This window comes from Astatotilapia calliptera, chromosome 15, assembly GCF_900246225.1.
Source record: "Astatotilapia calliptera chromosome 15, fAstCal1.2, whole genome shotgun sequence".
Lineage (NCBI taxonomy): Eukaryota > Metazoa > Chordata > Actinopteri > Cichliformes > Cichlidae > Astatotilapia > Astatotilapia calliptera.
The window spans coordinates 2,275,071-2,293,077 of record NC_039316.1 but is presented as its reverse complement, the minus strand read 5'-3'; the positions used below and the strand labels follow the sequence as shown (position 1 = coordinate 2,293,077).

The following is an 18,007-nucleotide window of genomic DNA, read 5'->3' as shown; positions in this document are numbered from 1 at the left end:
TGGAGACGCGCACCCCGTCTCCATCCTCCGCAGTCTCCTCTCCTGCCCGACAGACTGACTGAGTGACTTGCAGATCACCTCACTGACAGCTCAAAACTAACCTGCTAACTGAGCGGCTATTTCCCATCATCACGGGGTGAGTTGATATCTGGTTAATGCTTCTATTATTTTTTATTTTTTTAATGGGCTCTGGTGTTCATGTAGGTATGCAGACTGGTTGTTGATGGATGCACTTACAGTAATAGTAACGTGAGGGCAGACTACACAGGAGGCTACTCCTCCTGCACGGGACATCGTCGCATTTGCGCTCCCGTTTGTGCCGTTTCTCAAAGCCAGCTGTGCAAACATGTCAAATTCTGCATATCTCGGTGGTGCCATGAATTACATTCTAGTTTTATTTTGATCTCAAGACAGTTCGTTTGTTTGTGTGGATAGGTGCGTGTGTGTGAGAGGGAAAGAGAGTGGTATTATTTAGTGAACTCTCCTGCCCTTGCATTTGTCTGTGCGCAAGCATATGAACTCTTTTTTTTTTCTGTCCTTGTGCTGACAGAGAAAGTGCCTTTAAAAAATGTGTGTGTGACACAACCTGTCTGACTTTGGTCTTTCCTCTTGGCCTCATTCCAGAGCACCACAGCATGTGAATGGCTGCAGAAAGCAGCAGGGTTGTTAGAGCAGAGGAGCAGGAGGAGCTCCCTGCCTCTGGAGCTGTCACTCACCACACACACACCCGAAGTCAGAGCCACATCCAGTTTCAGCCTCTGACACACACCACTCACTGGCAGCAGGCTCCTCGCGCCCTCGCTCACACAAGGAGTCACAGCCACACTCACTTCAACAACAGCACCCCGTCACACACACAGAGGTACGGCTGTCGCCTCACACACAGTCTTTCAGCCATGGCCAAGGGAGAGAGGGGCGTGCAAGGCTCTGAAGGAAAGCCCAACGAACCTTTGTTTCCCAAAACCTCTCAGCAGGTAAGATCTTCTCTTATCATTTGTTTGTTGGTGATTTTTTTCTATTGTGCAGTCTTGCATGTGTGAGTTAATTTTAAGTCTCATAGCTGTAACCTTTGTTTGGACAATTAAGGCTTGCTGAGACTTTCAATCTCAGTTGGTGTCTTTAAGGCTCAGAATGAGTCTGAATTAACTTGATTGGATAAAGTTGGGAAATAGATCTGTTTATTTGCTTATCTGTTTGGGATTAATCACCTCCATTGTTTTCCTGTGACCTATAATCCCTCAGATAACACATTCACTGTCCGGAAGCTGATTATTTTTCATGTGAGTGTTTCCACTGATGACGGCAAGATCGGCTTGATGATTAGCTTCTTTTGTCTGATATCAGTGGTGATTTGCAGTGAAAGAGGCAGTCATTATCACAGCTATTATAGGAGTAAACAGTGACTAGAGGGCAAATTTGCCGTGATTAGAAAACTTGTTGCCTTATGTGTAATTTTTTGTTGTTGTTGTTTCATTTAACCTTATAGATGTTGCACAATGTGTGTGATGAGTTGGTGTGAGGTATGCAAAGCTTTTTTTGTGTGCATGGGAATGTGCTTGCACTTGTAAACCAGTTCAATCAAGAGAAGATTATAGGTCCTCACAAGAACATGACCCACAGGCAAGGGAATGAAAGACAGACAACCAATTCCTTACATGGAGTATTGTTCCTTTGTAAAGACAGATACTACAGTTCGTGGTGTCATCTCAATGCAATACCATAATAGTTAGTCATCTATTCTTTGTTTCGTTAGATTGGCTCAGGGTGTTCGGGGAACGGCAATTGAACCAGTTCTGCAACTATTTCATCTCTGCCAAACTATCAAATATGCGATGCATTTTGTTTCATTGAATTTGACTTGACAGTTGAAATTTTACACGTTTGCTTCAATCAAACGGTTGTGAAGTGGATTACTCTTCAGGCAGCAGAACAGTGATGTGAACATAAAACACGATTCACTTTTTAGCGTCATAAATGGGATTTAAACAAACTCATCTTAGACAAAGAATTGAAATGAAATAAATCAAATGTACATTTACTGGACTAGCTGTTAAGCTCAATACATACAAGTATAAAAGCGTTATAGTCTGATTTTCTGTTACAATAGTTGGATGAACTGCTTTTTTTTTGCACATTTTAAATTGCACATTAAAGAAAAATGGACAAAAAAGACGGGGAAGTTATTACACTATCTGAAAAGTTCAAATCAATAAATGCAAATTATGTGCGATAGAAACAGAACTGATGGATTAGTTGCCTTCACATGAAGCTAGTGTGCTCCTAACACCAGATCCTAACATGATGTTTCAGATGTGACGGAAAAGTGCAGCGTATGAAAACATCAGCTCTGTAACCGTCCTCAACTATACACACTCACTTTCCATCGTCTCTTGAATCTATTAATCTATACATTTCAAGTTGAACTACCTTTAAAACAAAGGAAGGATTAAAGGTGTTTTACAGCGTAGACTCTTGCGTTCCATTCTCTCTGAAAGATGAGGACTACAAAAGGAATGTTGCACGTGAAACACATATTCTCTTTGAAACTACTTGAAACTCAGATGACATGATAGATGCACACTGAGTAGTAGCATGGGAAATTATACACCAAGAACTTTCCAATCCATCACAAAAGCGCTCGTCACATTGCGATGATATCTATTCATATGCAGTATTGTCGGGAGAAAGAATAAATCACTTCTGCGCACTAGTTCATGTTTCGATTTTGGATAAAATCCAAGGGCCTTGAGCCATGTCACTAAGCCCACTGTGGACATTTATAATGGCCTGCTGCCATCACTTTACTTTCATGCTTATAATCCATAAGCTGAATGGAGGGCAAAAAGCTGCTCTTGTTGACACAGATAACTGGATTCTGTGGCGTAAACCTGATGCACCAAAATGTCCAAAACCCTTTCAGCGACTCAACATGGATCCATTTTTACCAGGCTGACATTAGCATTGCAAACACTGAGTGTGTGCATTTTTTCTTTGATAGCAAAGCTCAGTTTTTCCCTCCCTCGCTTCTTTAATTATTCTCAGTCCTAAATCATTTTCCCTCAGTTTCATTAACTTTAGAGATTAGTCTGTCCTTGCCCCTTTGCTCACTGTATGAACTCTCCAAGTACTCTGTTTTTAAATGTGTTTTTCTTTGTGTTTTTTCCCCTCCTCAGACAGTGTTTCTGTATATATACAGTTTGTTTGTGTGTGTCTATGCTGACTTGTGTGCATGTGGTTTTTTACGTTTGGGCATCCAGCGAACAGTAGCAGGGATATCCTGTTTATCCTCTTTGACGATAAGAAGTCAGTACTGAAAGATGGAGTGTAAGATTTTGGGGGGGAAAGAAAAAGTGTTTTGAGACACAGAGAGAGTATTTTCTGCACATCATCAGTTAAACAGCATTCTCCAGACACCAAAGACTTTGATTTTTTCCCCTCTCCAATTAGGGGTAATTGCAGTGAGAGCAGAAGAAGAGAGAGTTTTGAAGCCGGAACCGCCGCGCAGCCTTTACTTACCTCTGACCCGCTTGTCTTGAGATTGAATAATTACACACCTCCCTCCTGGTAATTGTCGTTCTCCAACCCCTTCCATATTTTGATGGGGGGAAGAGAAAATGTGAGGCGGATAATAACAGTGTGTCAGTAGGGGTTGAGGCCACTTTGGTGATTTATGTCTTTCATGCAGCTCTGAGGGGAGTAGCTGTGGACCAGCCTGGCCACTAGATGTGTGTCGACTCTGCTGTTTGTGCGTCTGACACTAAAGGTTGTGCAGTCCAGAAGGAGGAAAGGGGAAAAAAGGTCGATATGTGTTCACAGCCAGTTGTAAATATTGGGCTCCCTAGACTGCGGTGTCTCGTCGTATTCGCGTCTGAAGATGAAAGCTCGCCCTTGCTAAACACAAATGCGCAGAGTCACATGCCTGATGGTTTTAGCAGAGCACGGGGAAGGAAATGGAGACTCGGTGGGTTTCTTCGGCTCCTCTGTGGGCTCTGTGTCTGCACACATAGACCACAGTGCTAACAGCTGGCAGGGGGTCTTCTTCTGATCCTTTTTTTGAAATTGTATTTACACACAGTCACATTCCCACACAGTCATGAATGAGCAAAGAGAGGCAAAGATAAAGGGAGATGTGATCACCGTATTATGCAGTTTGGGCTGGGGTTATTTGAAGGAGTGCAGTTCACAGTCAAACACATGTCATATGTGACGTTTCTTTACACTGAATCACTGCATCATTGCAACAGGAAGATATAGAGGAAATGTTATTTTTGGAGCACCACGAATTGGAAAGGACACCTCTTTGTGTTGTAAGCCTGTTCTGATGACTTAAAAAATGTGAGAGGGACACACCTTCATTTGTGTTGGTGTGTCTGGGAAGAGTTTCTGACTGAAGGAACTTACAGTACATCTTTCAACATTTTTAAGATAAGATAAGATAAGATAAGATAACCTTTATTAGTCCCACACGTTTTAAATATGCTTATGACTATTCTAGTCTTGTATGTGCAATAAATATATACTTACTGCTGTGATCTAAATATACTGGTGTGTTTTGTCCCTTCTCACATCTGTTTGCCCAGACCGACCTGAGCCAGAAGTTGTCGCTATGCAGCAAATTGTGTTTTGCCATCGGCGGCGCGCCCAAGGAAGTGGCTGCCAGCGCCACAGGATTCTTCCTGCAAATCTACCTGCTCGACGTTGCTCAGGTAAGCGCACTGGAAGCGACTTTCACAGATGAAAAAATGAGCTGGTATGGAAATGTGTGCCTGTGAGTTCCAGCGTGTCCCTGTTGCGCTCCACAGATTAACGCCTTCCAGGCCTCCATGGTGCTGTTCATCGGTAAAGTCTGGGGTGCTGTGACCGATCCTGTGGTCGGTTTCTTCATCACAAAAAGCAAATGGACCAGGATTGGAAGACTCATGCCCTGGTGAGACCCTCTCCTCTCTCTCCATAAACTAATACAGGAAAGCTGAAATGATAATTTGTTCCCAGTTTGATGGAATTTTAAAAACTGGCTGTGTATTCTTATAAACGCCAGTTGATACCACTGGCAGAGACATTCACTGAGGATTCTTCCAATAAAACACACAAATACTAAGTGAATTCATAAATGTGTGTTCCCCAACTGGAATAAAAGCATACACTGCATAAAGTGGAAGTTATAAGACTGCATCATAATATCTATAATGATTGTCTTTACTCCAGATTCCTGTAAAGATTCAATCTAAACTGTTTATGGAACTATTTACTGAAACTATAAAGCTAGGGTATGTAATTCTTGGTTTCAGTGTCTTATGTAAAGGACTGCAATTTGTTGACAGACCCTGGGACTCACTTAGGTTTGCTCCCACTCTCTCAGACATAATATGGCCCCCACATGATGCTAATGTTTATGCAAAAACAACAACAAAAACAAGCTGTGTGCTCCAGTTTTGGAAAATTATTCTCCAACTCGAGTCTGTCACCTGAGGATTGTGCTAGATAAACAGCCGTTATGCTTGAATTTGTTGTTTTAGACACTCCCTCTGATTAGCTATACAGTCTGTACACTTCAAGGACGTGGGCTGCTCTTTTTGACTTTTGAACGCCACACAAGGAGAAAAAACAGGGACGTTCATCTGCATTTGTTCATAAATCATCCGCTGGTGCTCTCTTAAATACATTTACGTAATGTGCCACGTCCCATTTCTTTTTGCTTTATCTGCAAGCTCAACCTCAGCATCTCAGGGGGCTTTGAGTGCAATTTGAATTTTGCGACTTTGTAAGTGTGGATTATACGACGCTATCAACTCAGTTTCGAAAATCATCCCATAAGCAGCTAAACCGAGTATATGTCTTTTGAACACACTGGCATGACACTTGATGTAATTTACACAAGCAGGCAATCTAATGCCTCCTCCATTATAAACCATAGATTAAACACTGGCTGACAGTGCTGGAGGGGGACCAAGTCAAGTGTGGCCAGCCAGCCACATTCAGTAGCAGACAGATGCTGATGTTAAATCAGCTTCGATTACCCCTGGGAAGCTGTCGGTGTGCGCATATGTGAGTGTGCCCACTGTGAACCTGTAGTGTTTATGGGCATTTTTAATGTGTGTTTTTGGTCATAATTGTGATGAGATGCGTGCAAAGCCTTCTTTGGGAAGTCCCCTCTGTCCATTCGGCAGGAAGTGCTTTTCTCTTCCCTCTGGCTGACCCATCCACAACCAGACATTAAGTGATTTGTATCTGCGCCTTCAGTTCTTAAGGATGGAGTCTTTTAGCCTAAAACGCATCCCTTGGGTACTGCCGTGTTTGTTATTTGTGAAGGCAGCAAACCACCATCACTGTGGCAAGCCTGAGAAAGCAGATTTATCAGATTGTCTCCATCAGAGACAGACAGAGTGAGAGTTAAGTGACAGAATTTGTTTAGTTAAGTAAACGTAGCCAAAAACAGACAATAAAAGTATATTCAATTATTAGTAAGTGTCCTACAGTTATAGCTTTAAATACCTGAGAGCTGAAAAGTATCATCCGCAAAACTCAAAATGCTACATATTAAGTAGTACAAACCCTTATTTTAATCTTAACAAGTGCTGAACTTCTGTTGACTGCAGTGGCGTTTGTTTCATTAGCCGTGACAGCTATCAGGCTGACCGCTGTACAGACCGGTCAGCAAAGTCCTCGCAGGGACACATTTAGAAAACCTTGCTGTCTAAGCTGCCAAGATATTTCACATCCGTTGTGGGGTTCAGCGCTAGTAGCCTCGACACCAGATCGCAGGTCGGCTAACTAAACTGCCCTCACTTGGGTTTGGGAGCACTGTGACAAACATAGATGGGAGGTTTTGATGAAAACAAAGAGATAAATACATGAAACAAAAGCAGGTGTAGCTGGTGAACAGTTTTATGGTTCCTTGTATTACAGAGAACTTGTCACAGTCGTCACATGTAAAGAAAGCCAATGCTACAGTCACACGAGGGGAAGCAGTGGTTAGATACTGCAGTATGAACAAAATTATTGCTTGTAATCTCGTTGCCTTTGAAATGGGTGCTTTGAAGGAGAGGTGCAGTTCTGTGCCGTCTTCAAAGCGTCTTTGGCGCATCACAACGGCGATCAAACAACAATGAGACAGAGTTAGTGTGCTATCAGCTTGTGATTGAATGGGGTCAAGTTGCAATCACTTTGGGATTAGATCCTATATGATTTGCAGTGTGCTAGCAATCAATCTGAGCTTATAAATTAAACAGCGATTATTTGCAAACCCACACTGAGCTGTCTGAGAGTGATTTCAGACAATCTGACCCAAACTGCAACTGTCTGGAGACAAGTTGCCTCCCTAAAGGCGACCACTGTGATCACCCCTGCGCCTCGACAGCCTGCTAATCTGAGCGATTACTGCAAGCAAAATCCTTCACCGCAATCAGTGATTTTTACTAGTCACAACAAATGTAGTGGTTTTAAAAGTAAAATACTTAATATGTGAGGGCAGTGGAAATATAACACGGCATAAACAGGAAATGCACATGGAAAGTACAACAACAGTACTTGAGTAAATGTACTTATATATCCACTGGGATATATGAACATGACTAAGCCTAAAATCAGCAAAGAAAGTGTAATCTCACCTACACAACCTCTTCCAAATCCCCTTTGCCCAGTCGCACATCTTTTAATTAACATGCCACAAATGTCCCCGACAAGTCACTGAGGAGAGAATTGTAAGTGCCAGGTACTTATCAATCTTCTCTGGTTTAATTAAGGCTGTGCAAATTATTAGGACAGGTGTGACAGGTGTGTAGTCATGCGTGCATGACGTGTGAGAGAGTATGCTAGTGTTTGTGTGTGCTTGTGTGTGTGTGTGCGTGCCTTTGTTGCCTCTCCCCGGACATAGTCATCTTGCAGGAACATTCTAACTGTCCCATTCACCGGCCCCGGGGCCCTTTCATCGCTCCCATGACCAAGCGGTCAATACTGCAGCACCAGCGATGTCAGTCGCCTTTGTTACAGCAAACAATCAGGAAGAGAGTGAGGTAGCCAAGCTGGATGATGCCAGAAATGACTGCAATCAACCTCTCTCTACCTCTTTCTCCCACTTTCTCTTTCCTGGCGAAGAGCAGGTCAGAGGTCAGAGCCCCCGTGGGTTTTGTGACAGTCACCTAAATTCAATCGTTCTGTTTTTTCCCCCCACCTGCAGATGTGGCTGTGCTACAGCTATTCCGGTCTGCACTGCGGGATAAACTCCATTTACTGTTTAGAGGAGCAGGGTTGGTGATACATACTGATGTCTGCAGCCAAGTCATGCTGTCCATCATCCATCATCTGTCAGCATTTCTCTTCATTTTGAACACACAGCTGTTTGCTTTAACCATAATGATACATATCCGTTGTTTACTTATGTATTATACATGGCCCACAACGTTTTAGAAGAAAATCCCAAAAAAACTAGCACAACGCGACAGAATTGCTTCATGCTGCGTTTGCACGAGTGTGGACTACATATTTGCGTGCTTGTGTATGTGGATCTTTCATGAGGATTTGAAATACTGCGGTATTCCCCTCCCAAGGCAGATTCCTGCCATGCTTACAACATTATCATTTAGCATTCAGCTTAAACTGACTGTAATCTGACAGAAATATGGCCTCAAATTACCAGCGCTATGAAAATGACAGAGCACAGCTGCTGTAACACTTACTGTGACAGGTTGAAGCGGTGACGATGGAGGATTTGAATTCAGATCCAAGTTTGTCGCCTTTTTAGTAGGTGGTGTTTTTTAATGAAACCTTTTCAGAAACAATCTGATATTTTTGCTTCTGTATGTTTAGTTTTATCTGACACACTGTCATTTGTCTTCTACAGGATGGTGGGTTGCACTCCTTTCCTGGTGATCTCGTACTTCTACCTGTGGTACGTTCCTCCTTTCAGTGGCAGCCGGTTCATCTGGTACCTCGGCTTCTACTGCCTCTACCAAACCCTCATCACCGTGAGTATGCACGCTCTGTCAGAACTGTGTGCGTTTAAGAAATTCAGATTTATGTGTGTGCGATGCTTCAGATAACTCGGAGGGACTGCGCATTCAGTACAAGAGAGATGTCAAGTTGAAACGGGAGATAAAAGCTCTGACTGATGCAGCTCACAGTCTGCAGATGACAGATTATGTAACGTATAGACAAAACGCAGAAAACGTTGGGAATAACAAGATTTCAAAGTGGAAATGATTACAGTCATCTCATGCAGGCTCTGACAGCCCCTCGTAGGATTTCTGCTTTGATTTGTGAGATGAGCAGCAGATTAAAACCCAGAGCGCTTAAACACCTTACCTCAAATGGGGAAGTGTAGCTATTTAAGTTCCCTTTTGTTGTGATGGTCCAAACCATTCCTCCTCCTCCTCTTTCTGTTCTGATTCTGGGGCACCCCATATAGTATGTGCTGCAGAGCATGTAGCCCACTGCAGCCACACTGTGGTGAACTGTAACGGCATGTCATTCTAACTACTTGATAAGTATACGGTCAGTCCTGCCAGGAACCTCTTGCCGGATAAATGCTGGTTGCCACTTTTAGCCGCCCTTCATTGTCTCTGCCTGTGTGTTTGTGTGAAGTTTTCTGGGAAAGCGCAGCTGTTATCATTCACAGTCTGTAAACAGAGGTTAGAATTCAACATTTCCTTTGTTTATGCAATCAACTAATAATAGCTTTCCATCTAATTAATCAGTTTTCATTCACCTCTGTGTAGGAAAGTTTGATTCCCAAATGTGTTTGCATCCAGGAAAAGCCCCATAAATGACATGCTGTACAGGAGAGCGATGGCTGAAAAAAGTCCTTACAGAGTCACATTTATTTTCGTTGTGGCTATGCATACTCATTTGGCCACAGTGCTGACTGAGCCCTTGTGTAAATTACAAAGTGAAGCAGGACTTGGTTTGCTCGCCTTTTCTCTGGGAGAGGTGGTGAGAAAGGAGAAAACAGATCTGAGGTTGGCCAGCATGGAAACTGCAGAAATTGCTGTTGATATTTATATACCGTGTATATTTTTCTTCAGCATTCTCTCTGGAATATATAGATAAAAGGCATTAAGGGTGTTTCCAGTTATGAGCCAGATTTTGTTTTTAACAGTTTGACTGGACTTTAGCACAGTAGGGCTATGAGTTACATTCTTCTTTTGTATACACGGACTGTCAAAAAATGATGGACATAGCCACTGAGACATCACCCATTGCTTTAAAGCTTTGAATTTAGCATTTTGGCTGCAACAATCTTGTTTTTCCTTTTGTTTTGCTTGTTTGTTTGTTTTTTTGGAGCCAAAAGACTGTGGCATGCTAAACGATCAGCTAACAAGCCTGGTTAGCCAAATACAAAAATACTAGCTTTTCACTCATCAGAATTGGGTTGTTTTCTTGGTCACACCATGTTATTTGTTAGATGATTGCACCAAATAAAATAATTTGACATAATTTAATATAGAATAATTTAAGAAAATTGCTCCAAAAGAGACCAAGAGGATCTCAGCTAACAACCTTAGTTAGCTGAGGTGAAGGCTAGCATACAGTTAGCAGCTACACTGACTCACTTAAATCTCACCTAAATAATAAGAAGTAATAAGAAGTAAAATATATTAGAGGAGTAGGAAATAAGCTTTACACATTAATAATTTCTTGTACCAGACCACAATATTTATTTCTGCTGTAATGTTGGTCATTTTAACATAGGCAGCTTAAGGGACTTTTTGAGCCATCTTAAGTGACTATTTGAGGAAGCTTTATGGCACTTAAGTGGTTTACTTCTTCAGCCCCTTGTAAATTGTTCTTTGTTTAAATGCTAATATCAGCATGGTAATGTGCAAACATTTTTAAGGATGAAGGCAATCTTTTTAGATTTAGGTATTTGGAAAAGTTAAGAGAGAGATATTTAGATTTATCTTGTAGGGACTATTAACATGCTTGCTTAATTTTATGGCTATCTATCTATTAGATTTTGACACATACTATGAAAAAATGTTCACCTCATGTTGGTGCCTGAGGGTAGGGAACTACTGTTGTTATGAGTCGTCTTCTGGGGACCACGATCGGAGCGCAAAATTCGATTGTAACTGATTCAGTAGCAGCGGAGACACATTTTGTTCTGGACCAAAGTATTACAACCTTCAATCTTCTAGAAATAAGCCGCTAGCAATGCTAAAAATAAAATAAAATACCTTCATTATCTTTTCCTTTCCTCAGGAGACTTGTGCAACTGTTTGCCTATCTGTTATGCAGGACTTGCATTTATTTCTGTCCACGTCTTTCTGCTCCTCTTTAGTGTTTCCATGTGCCTTATTCTGCTCTCACAATGTTCCTGAGCACGGACCAGAAGGAGAGAGACTCAGCCACTGCCTACCGTAAGTTTTAATATGCACAAAGTTCTTAATGCCTGCAGTGCTGAATTAATCTTTGCTCTAGCTTTTCATTTGCATAGCGTTTGAAGTGCTGCAACCAAGAGTTGGACCTTTGCTCATTTGATGACAGGAATGACAATGGAGGTCCTGGGGACACTTGTGGGTGCTGCCATCCAGGGACAGATTGTGGCCAGCGCTCACACTCTGAAACACTGCCCTACCAGCAACATGTCGGCTGGTTACCTTGGCAACAGCAGCGGGGCAGAGATCGTGAAGAGCATGGTGCACTCCAAGGAGTACCTGTCATATGCTGTAAGTATCACCGTGCCAAGCCAGGAAGCCAGGTGTGCTAAAAGTAGGGCAAAGAGTTGGTTTGAAAATAACTTCTAGTTTACCTCGGGGCTGTGGTGTGTGTGTGTGTGTGCTCAAGGCAGTTATAGAGAATATTAGAGGCTAAAAAAAGCAGTGATGAATGAGAAGGAGGATTGTTCACAATTGGCTCCATATTTACTGTCTACAGGTTCTTTTACTTTTACCTTTTTACTCCTATGTTTACCTCGTGGGAGTGAAAGGAAACACCACTGTTTGATATCTGATCCTCGCACCCTGAGCCAGCTTCTCCCTCACCACCACAAAGGGGGTGCTTCCCCTGGCATCACACTCCACATCTTTCCCCATTGCACTGAGGGGTCGCCACAGTCTGCCAGTCATTGGGCTTGTTTATGCCTCACCCAGAACATTTGAAGCCATCTTACATACAATGTAATGTGTTCAATATATTAATGTCTTATTTGCAGCTTAGGTTAAAGTTGAAAAAAAAAGGGGAAAGGGACACATTCATGTCCGCATTTCAGTTTGCAGAACTGTGAATAAACTGAGCATCCATCATGAGACTTTTTTTTGTGAAGATGAAACAAGCCAGAGTCCAATCTGTCCAGTGTTGGATTTGGGGTTGCACCGCAGCTATTTGGGCTTCAAATGGTTCTTTTTCAATGGATTTTGGGTGAACCCTATCAGGGCAGCCCAAACCCTCTGCAGCCACCCACTAAATTCCTCCGTGGTTGCTGGTGAGGGTGGCACACCGTCTGGGCAAACTCCGTCTGCCCTCAGAAACAGGGAGTGTTTGATGTGCATAAATAATAATGAACTGCTGGGCTGAGCCGCATGGAAAAATAGCAAACAAACAGAGGTTGTTTAAGGCAGAGCAGTTCCTGTTGGTTTACAGCTTTAAATGTCTGTATTTTGGGATACGGATCTACTTGAGGTTTCTTCCTGTTCCTGCTAGTATTTGGAAAGCAAGATGTGCACGGATAGTTTGGCTCCCCATAGACGTCACGTCAATAAATCATGCACTGCTGAGTGATAGAATGACAAAGAATTGAAGAAAATAAAAGCCATGTAGGCTAAAAACTGGCACATTCTGTGTCGTTTGTTTCCAAAAATTGATCTATAGCATGTTAAAAAGAAAGAGTTAAATTTTTTAGGGCACTATGAATTAAAGATTGCAGAAAGTCTCAAAATAGACTGTGTTGTGTCGCCTCCATGAAACGAGATAGCTAGATGGAGACATGACTGTACGTTTCTTTCTCTCTGCAGAAGCAGGTGTACACGATAGCTGCCGGCGTTATTGGAGGCGTATTCGTCATCTGCACTGTGGTGATGTTCCTGGGTGTCAAAGAGAGAGACGGTGAGGACTTAATTTTTGTGTGATTGTGTGTTAATGAGTATTGAAATTGACCAAAAAAAGGTTAATCAGTTGTAATAGTTGACATTCAAGGTTTTAAGCAAAGGTTACGCAAACATCTTCAAAGACTTTGTCAAAAATGGACAAAATCGCTCACAGATTGGAAGGTCTCAAAGGACACCAGGTTAACTTGTCATCAACTCTCCATCAGGAGAACGGTGATCAACAGTGGGTGCTTGGCAGGAAAAAGCCACTGCCCTACAAAAACAACCCTCTTGCCTTTGTGAAGCTTGCCAACGGTCACGTGGACAGGCTGCTTGAACAATGTTTTGCGGACAGGAATGACCAAGGTAGAACACTTTGGTTTTAAATGAGAAGCTTTATGTTAAGAGAAAAGAAAACACTTCATTCCAACCATAAGAGTCGACCCCACCTCTGAAAAATAGGGTTTTAGTAATGTTCTGCACCGGAACGGCATCATAGAAAACGTCTGGACATCTGAACCAAATCCAAGTGATTCATAAAGCAAAATAATGGCCTTAAGCAAGCATTTCTGCCAAGGAAGGTTATTGCTTTGAAACAGTTTGAGTAGAGTTTGGACCTTGAGCCGACAGAAATGTTGTGGAAAGACTTGAAGTGAGCAGTTTAAGTGAAGAAAATCACAAACATCTGAAAGTTTAACCGGTTCTACACAGAGGAATGGACATGGATTGGAATACATCTAAATCAATGTGCAGGACTGGTCAACGGTCAGCAGAAGAATTTAGTAACTATTTTTACTCTTGTAATATTTATATAAAAAAATCAGTTAAACTTGTCCGAAAACTGTTATTCAGTGAGGCCCCCGAGGAACTGTTTCAGGATTAAACCAGTTTCGCTGAGACCAAATTAGTTTTCTACCCAACATATTTCATAACTGGACTTTTGTTGCATGATACCAGTATAATAAAATAAAAAAAAACGAACAAATACAGGAAAATTTTAATCTAAACCTATCTAGAAATTGATAACACAATACTTAGAGTTACTGGAATATGTAAGAACATATATACTGGGCTACGTCTCATAGATGTGATCACATTAGCTCTCATTCTCTGCTCTTTATTATAAATGACACCTCTAACTGAGACAAGCACAGTCCACTGCAATGCAGGGGCAGTTCCAGTAGTTCCAGTGAGCAAATCTATCAGCTTTCCCTTGCTGGGTGTTATTTGATATACTGCTTATTCTAATTCCTCGTGTTTCAGATCCATACGCCCCGAAGACCGAGAAGCAGGTCTCTTTCCAGCAGGCCTTCGTCCTGGTGATGAGGCACGGGCCATACCTCTCTCTGACCGCTGCATTCCTCTTCATCACTGTTGCCATTCAGGTAAATTTATTGGCAGAACACTTCTCAGTCATGACACTCGGCCTTACAGTAAATGGAGACCTTACAGCGTGGGAGAACTGCTGGCGCTCGATGATGATTTGATCAGAGTAGAAGAGCACTTACTGAAAGCTCATCGTTTTTAAGCGTGTTGTGAGTCGCAGGGCTATTGGGAGTGATACCAGCAGTGTGTTCTTGCTTTTTGTTTATCACATGTGCGCGGATGCTCACTTTTCAACCTCACTTTAACGCTGTTTAAATGATTGCAAACTTGTCCAATTTTGCATCAGATCTGGTTCTCTGTATTTCATATATCCTCTCATCTCAGAGGAGTTATCAGCTGTCTTCTGCGAAAGCCCCAGAGCGGGAATAAATCCCGGCAAAAACACTGTCAGCAGCTTCTCCAGTCACTTTATTTGGCGCTCAGCATAGCAAGAGTGCACAGCTACAGTGCTGAATAGACAAGACTGAATATCTGAATGTTTCATCTCTGGTTTTTGCAGCTGATCCAGAGCAACTTTGTCCTCTTCTGCACTTATGCAGCCGACCTGAGGGATCATTTCCAGAATATTGTACTGACCATCCTGGTGAGTACAGCTTTTAGCACTGAAGATCTGCAACATTAACGTAACCAAATGTAACACCTTGTGCATTTTAACTACAATGTAATGTGGGGAGCTCGACTTCATTTCACATCATGTGCCACATAATCAATGTGAAGAACTTTTAACTTCAAATTTAATCCCTGAGACATCTTATTATAGAAAAAAAGCAATGAACAGTACGTTCTTGTACATGATGAAGAAATGCTGCTGTTGTAAATGAAAGAAATCTGTCAGCACAAGAGGCATAATTTGTAAAAAAAATAAACATGTAAAATTACAATTTAATTCAATTTAATTCAGTTTTATTTACGTAGCTCCAAATCACAACAGCAGCTGCCTCAAGGAGGTTTTAATTGTAGGTAAAGAACCGACAGTGATACAGAGAAAACAACAGTCAAACAGTACCCATATGGGCAAGCACTTGGCGACAGTGGGAAGAAAAAACTCCCTTTTAACAGGAAGAAATCTCAGCAGAACCCTAATTGAATTTTATATCTATTACCTACTTTGGTGTAGTATGAACCACAGGAGGAAAAGCTGTAAAATGTGTGAAAACACTGTTGAAAATCCAAAATCTGTGTAAATCTGTGTCATTTACATTTCCAAAGCTGTCCAATGGGCCGGATTGAAGTGTTCGCGTTACTTGGTGTAAAGGATTATTATTTTGTCCAGTATTAGCACTACTTGTCATGTTATTTTAAATGTTGACCATCTTTCCTAATACTATTGTTTCTTTTGTAAGTTCTAAATTAACTTACAGACTAAGTCACTTTACGCTTTTGCACACATCTGCTCAGGTATCCGCAGTAATAAGCATTCCACTGTGGCAGTGGTTTCTGCAGAGATTTGGGAAGAAGACGGCAGCTTTTTGTGGCATCACCGTGAGTAAATTGGTTTTATTTTTGTAACATTCAGCTTTGACCATCAGACTTTTTGTTTGTGCCTTCTTGTGGATGAGCTTTTAAAGTGTTTGTCTTGACCAAAGAAACAGTTTTAAGAAAGTTTGTTTTTTATGGATGTGTGTTTGTCTCTCCAGTGGATCCTGCCCTTCACACTGATGTTGGTGTTCATCCCTAACGTCATAGTGGCTTACGTTGTGGCCGTCTCCTCTGGACTCACTGTGGCTGCATCGCTCCTCCTGCCATGGTGAGACTCAACAGTTCAGATGAAACACGCTCGTCAACATAAATTAGGTGTAAATATTTGTGCTAAAATTTTAAAAGCCCTGTAGTGAACGGTCCCGTGAGCGTCCCTGCCATCTGCTAAGTAATATAAATTTGGTTGCCCCGCCCCTTGTTATAAAGGATTAAATAAAACTGAAATCCCCTAAGCCGCTGATATTGTTTACCTAAATTCAACCCTGCTATATGTATGCTCTGCTGTTCATTTTAATCCCCTTTTGATTTGATGCAAAATGTCATTAGTCAAGCCATTCTGTCAGAGGGCCCTGAGCGCTCACCAAGGTCATGCCACGGTCATGAAATGATGTCATTTTTAAGAATTACAGGACCCGTCTACTATAAATCTTCCATACCATCACAGAGCCCCGGCAACACCAGAGGTATCACTACATCTGTTTTCCAGTCGTTGCTAAGGCCCTCGCCTCTCCTCACTCATCTCTTTTCCCCTCCCTTTAAAAACCTAAATTACAGCCTCCTGAGGGGGGCCTGTTTATTTTGGAAGGGGCTGATTGTTTATCCTGTCCCGCCCGCTGCTCATCATCTAATCGTGTTATTAGCTCTGTAATTTTGGCCCACTGGTATATCAGAGCTCTGACCTCACATCGCTGCGCGCTGGGATCCTGACTGCACGTGTGAGATAACCTAAGTAAGAGCACGAGGGAGGTCTCGGCGCGTATCAGCTTAAAGTTTTACCATGGCTCACTGTGATGTTGAACTTTTATGACAAACGACACATGCTCATTCAGCTCTGCACGCCTGTTTTTGTGCTTCAATCCAGGTCGATGCTGCCAGATGTGGTGGATGACTTCAGGTTGGCCAACCCCTACTGTAAAGGCCACGAAGCCATCTTTTACTCCTTCTATGTCTTCTTCACCAAATTTGCCTCTGGGATCTCCCTGGGAGTGTCCACCCTCTGCCTGGAGTAAGTCTGCATTACTGTTACACATGCATGATTAACTCAAGCGCTGCGCGATATTCTACGTCTGCACTTAGCATGTCATGATACCTCACCGAAATGCATTAACCCCTGGTGCGATGCATAATTCATCACACGAAAGGTGTCGAGTTTGCTCATCTGCAGGGCTGCACAGTGCGGCCTGATGCTCATTTCCTCTCGCGCATTTTAACAGAGCCTCTCCGTCATTGCTTGTAGGTTTGCAGGATACGACACAGGCGCCTGCAAGCAGCCTCCCCCTGTGGTGTACACCCTGAAGCTACTGATCGGCGCCGCCCCAGTGGCCTTCATCGTCACGGGCTTAATGATCCTGCTCCTCTATCCCATCACTGAAGATGTACGGCTTAGGAATAAAGTCTGCCTGGAGGAGCTAAGGTGAGAAAGAAACCTGTAACCTTTGACCTCTATACTGACGTTTGAAGTGTATAGGAGAAAATTGACTGGACTCAAACGCTGTATTTGAAACCAGTGTCTCTGTGTCTCTCACATAGGAAACAAAGCATCGGCTCCAGAACAGTGGAAGATCCGAGTAACGTGTGACCTAAACGTCGAATGGAGTGAAGACGCGAAGCCACGGATTCCAGTAATGCGTCTGGGAAGTTGCTCATTAGTGTACATTACACTGCTAAATAGATTTAATGTAAACATTTTTGTTTCATTTTCACATGTACTGTACAGTCATACTGGATATATATAAATATATGAGATTACTTAATTTATATAAATGAATGTATAGAGTTATTTGCTGTGTTTAGCTCTACAACACTGTTATTTATTTATAATATATGATTCCAAAAGGTTTGATGATATGAGATGAATAAATGTTGTAGAGAGTGCTTTTTGTAATGGTTGTTTTGGGGGATCT

General features: G+C 42.2%; 1 protein-coding gene across 1 annotated transcript; it reads left to right on the top strand.

Annotated features, from left to right (window-relative positions):
• On the top strand, positions 1-17,978 carry mfsd2b (MFSD2 lysolipid transporter B, sphingolipid). Its single transcript, XM_026194501.1, has 15 exons — positions 1-136; positions 625-974; positions 4,581-4,706; positions 4,803-4,927; positions 8,840-8,963; positions 11,276-11,354; positions 11,482-11,663; positions 12,948-13,038; positions 14,283-14,404; positions 14,905-14,988; positions 15,804-15,887; positions 16,043-16,152; positions 16,966-17,109; positions 17,341-17,517; positions 17,634-17,978. The coding sequence occupies exons 2-15, from the start codon at positions 642-644 to the stop codon at positions 17,680-17,682; spliced, it is 1,830 nt and encodes a 609-aa protein (XP_026050286.1). The 5' UTR covers positions 1-136; positions 625-641; the 3' UTR covers positions 17,683-17,978.
• The last annotated feature ends 29 nt before the right edge of the window (positions 17,979-18,007 follow it).

Bases quoted from the DNA above. Each gene is read 5' to 3' on its own strand.
- mfsd2b (XM_026194501.1), top strand. From the start codon at position 642: ATGGCTGCAGAAAGCAGCAGGGTTGTTAGAGCAGAGGAGCAGGAGGAG. The intron at 15,888-16,042 runs GTGAGTAAATTG...TTGTCTCTCCAG, and splicing joins CAGCTTTTTGTGGCATCACC to TGGATCCTGCCCTTCACACT. The intron at 17,518-17,633 runs GTGAGAAAGAAA...TCTCTCACATAG, and splicing joins GTCTGCCTGGAGGAGCTAAG to GAAACAAAGCATCGGCTCCA.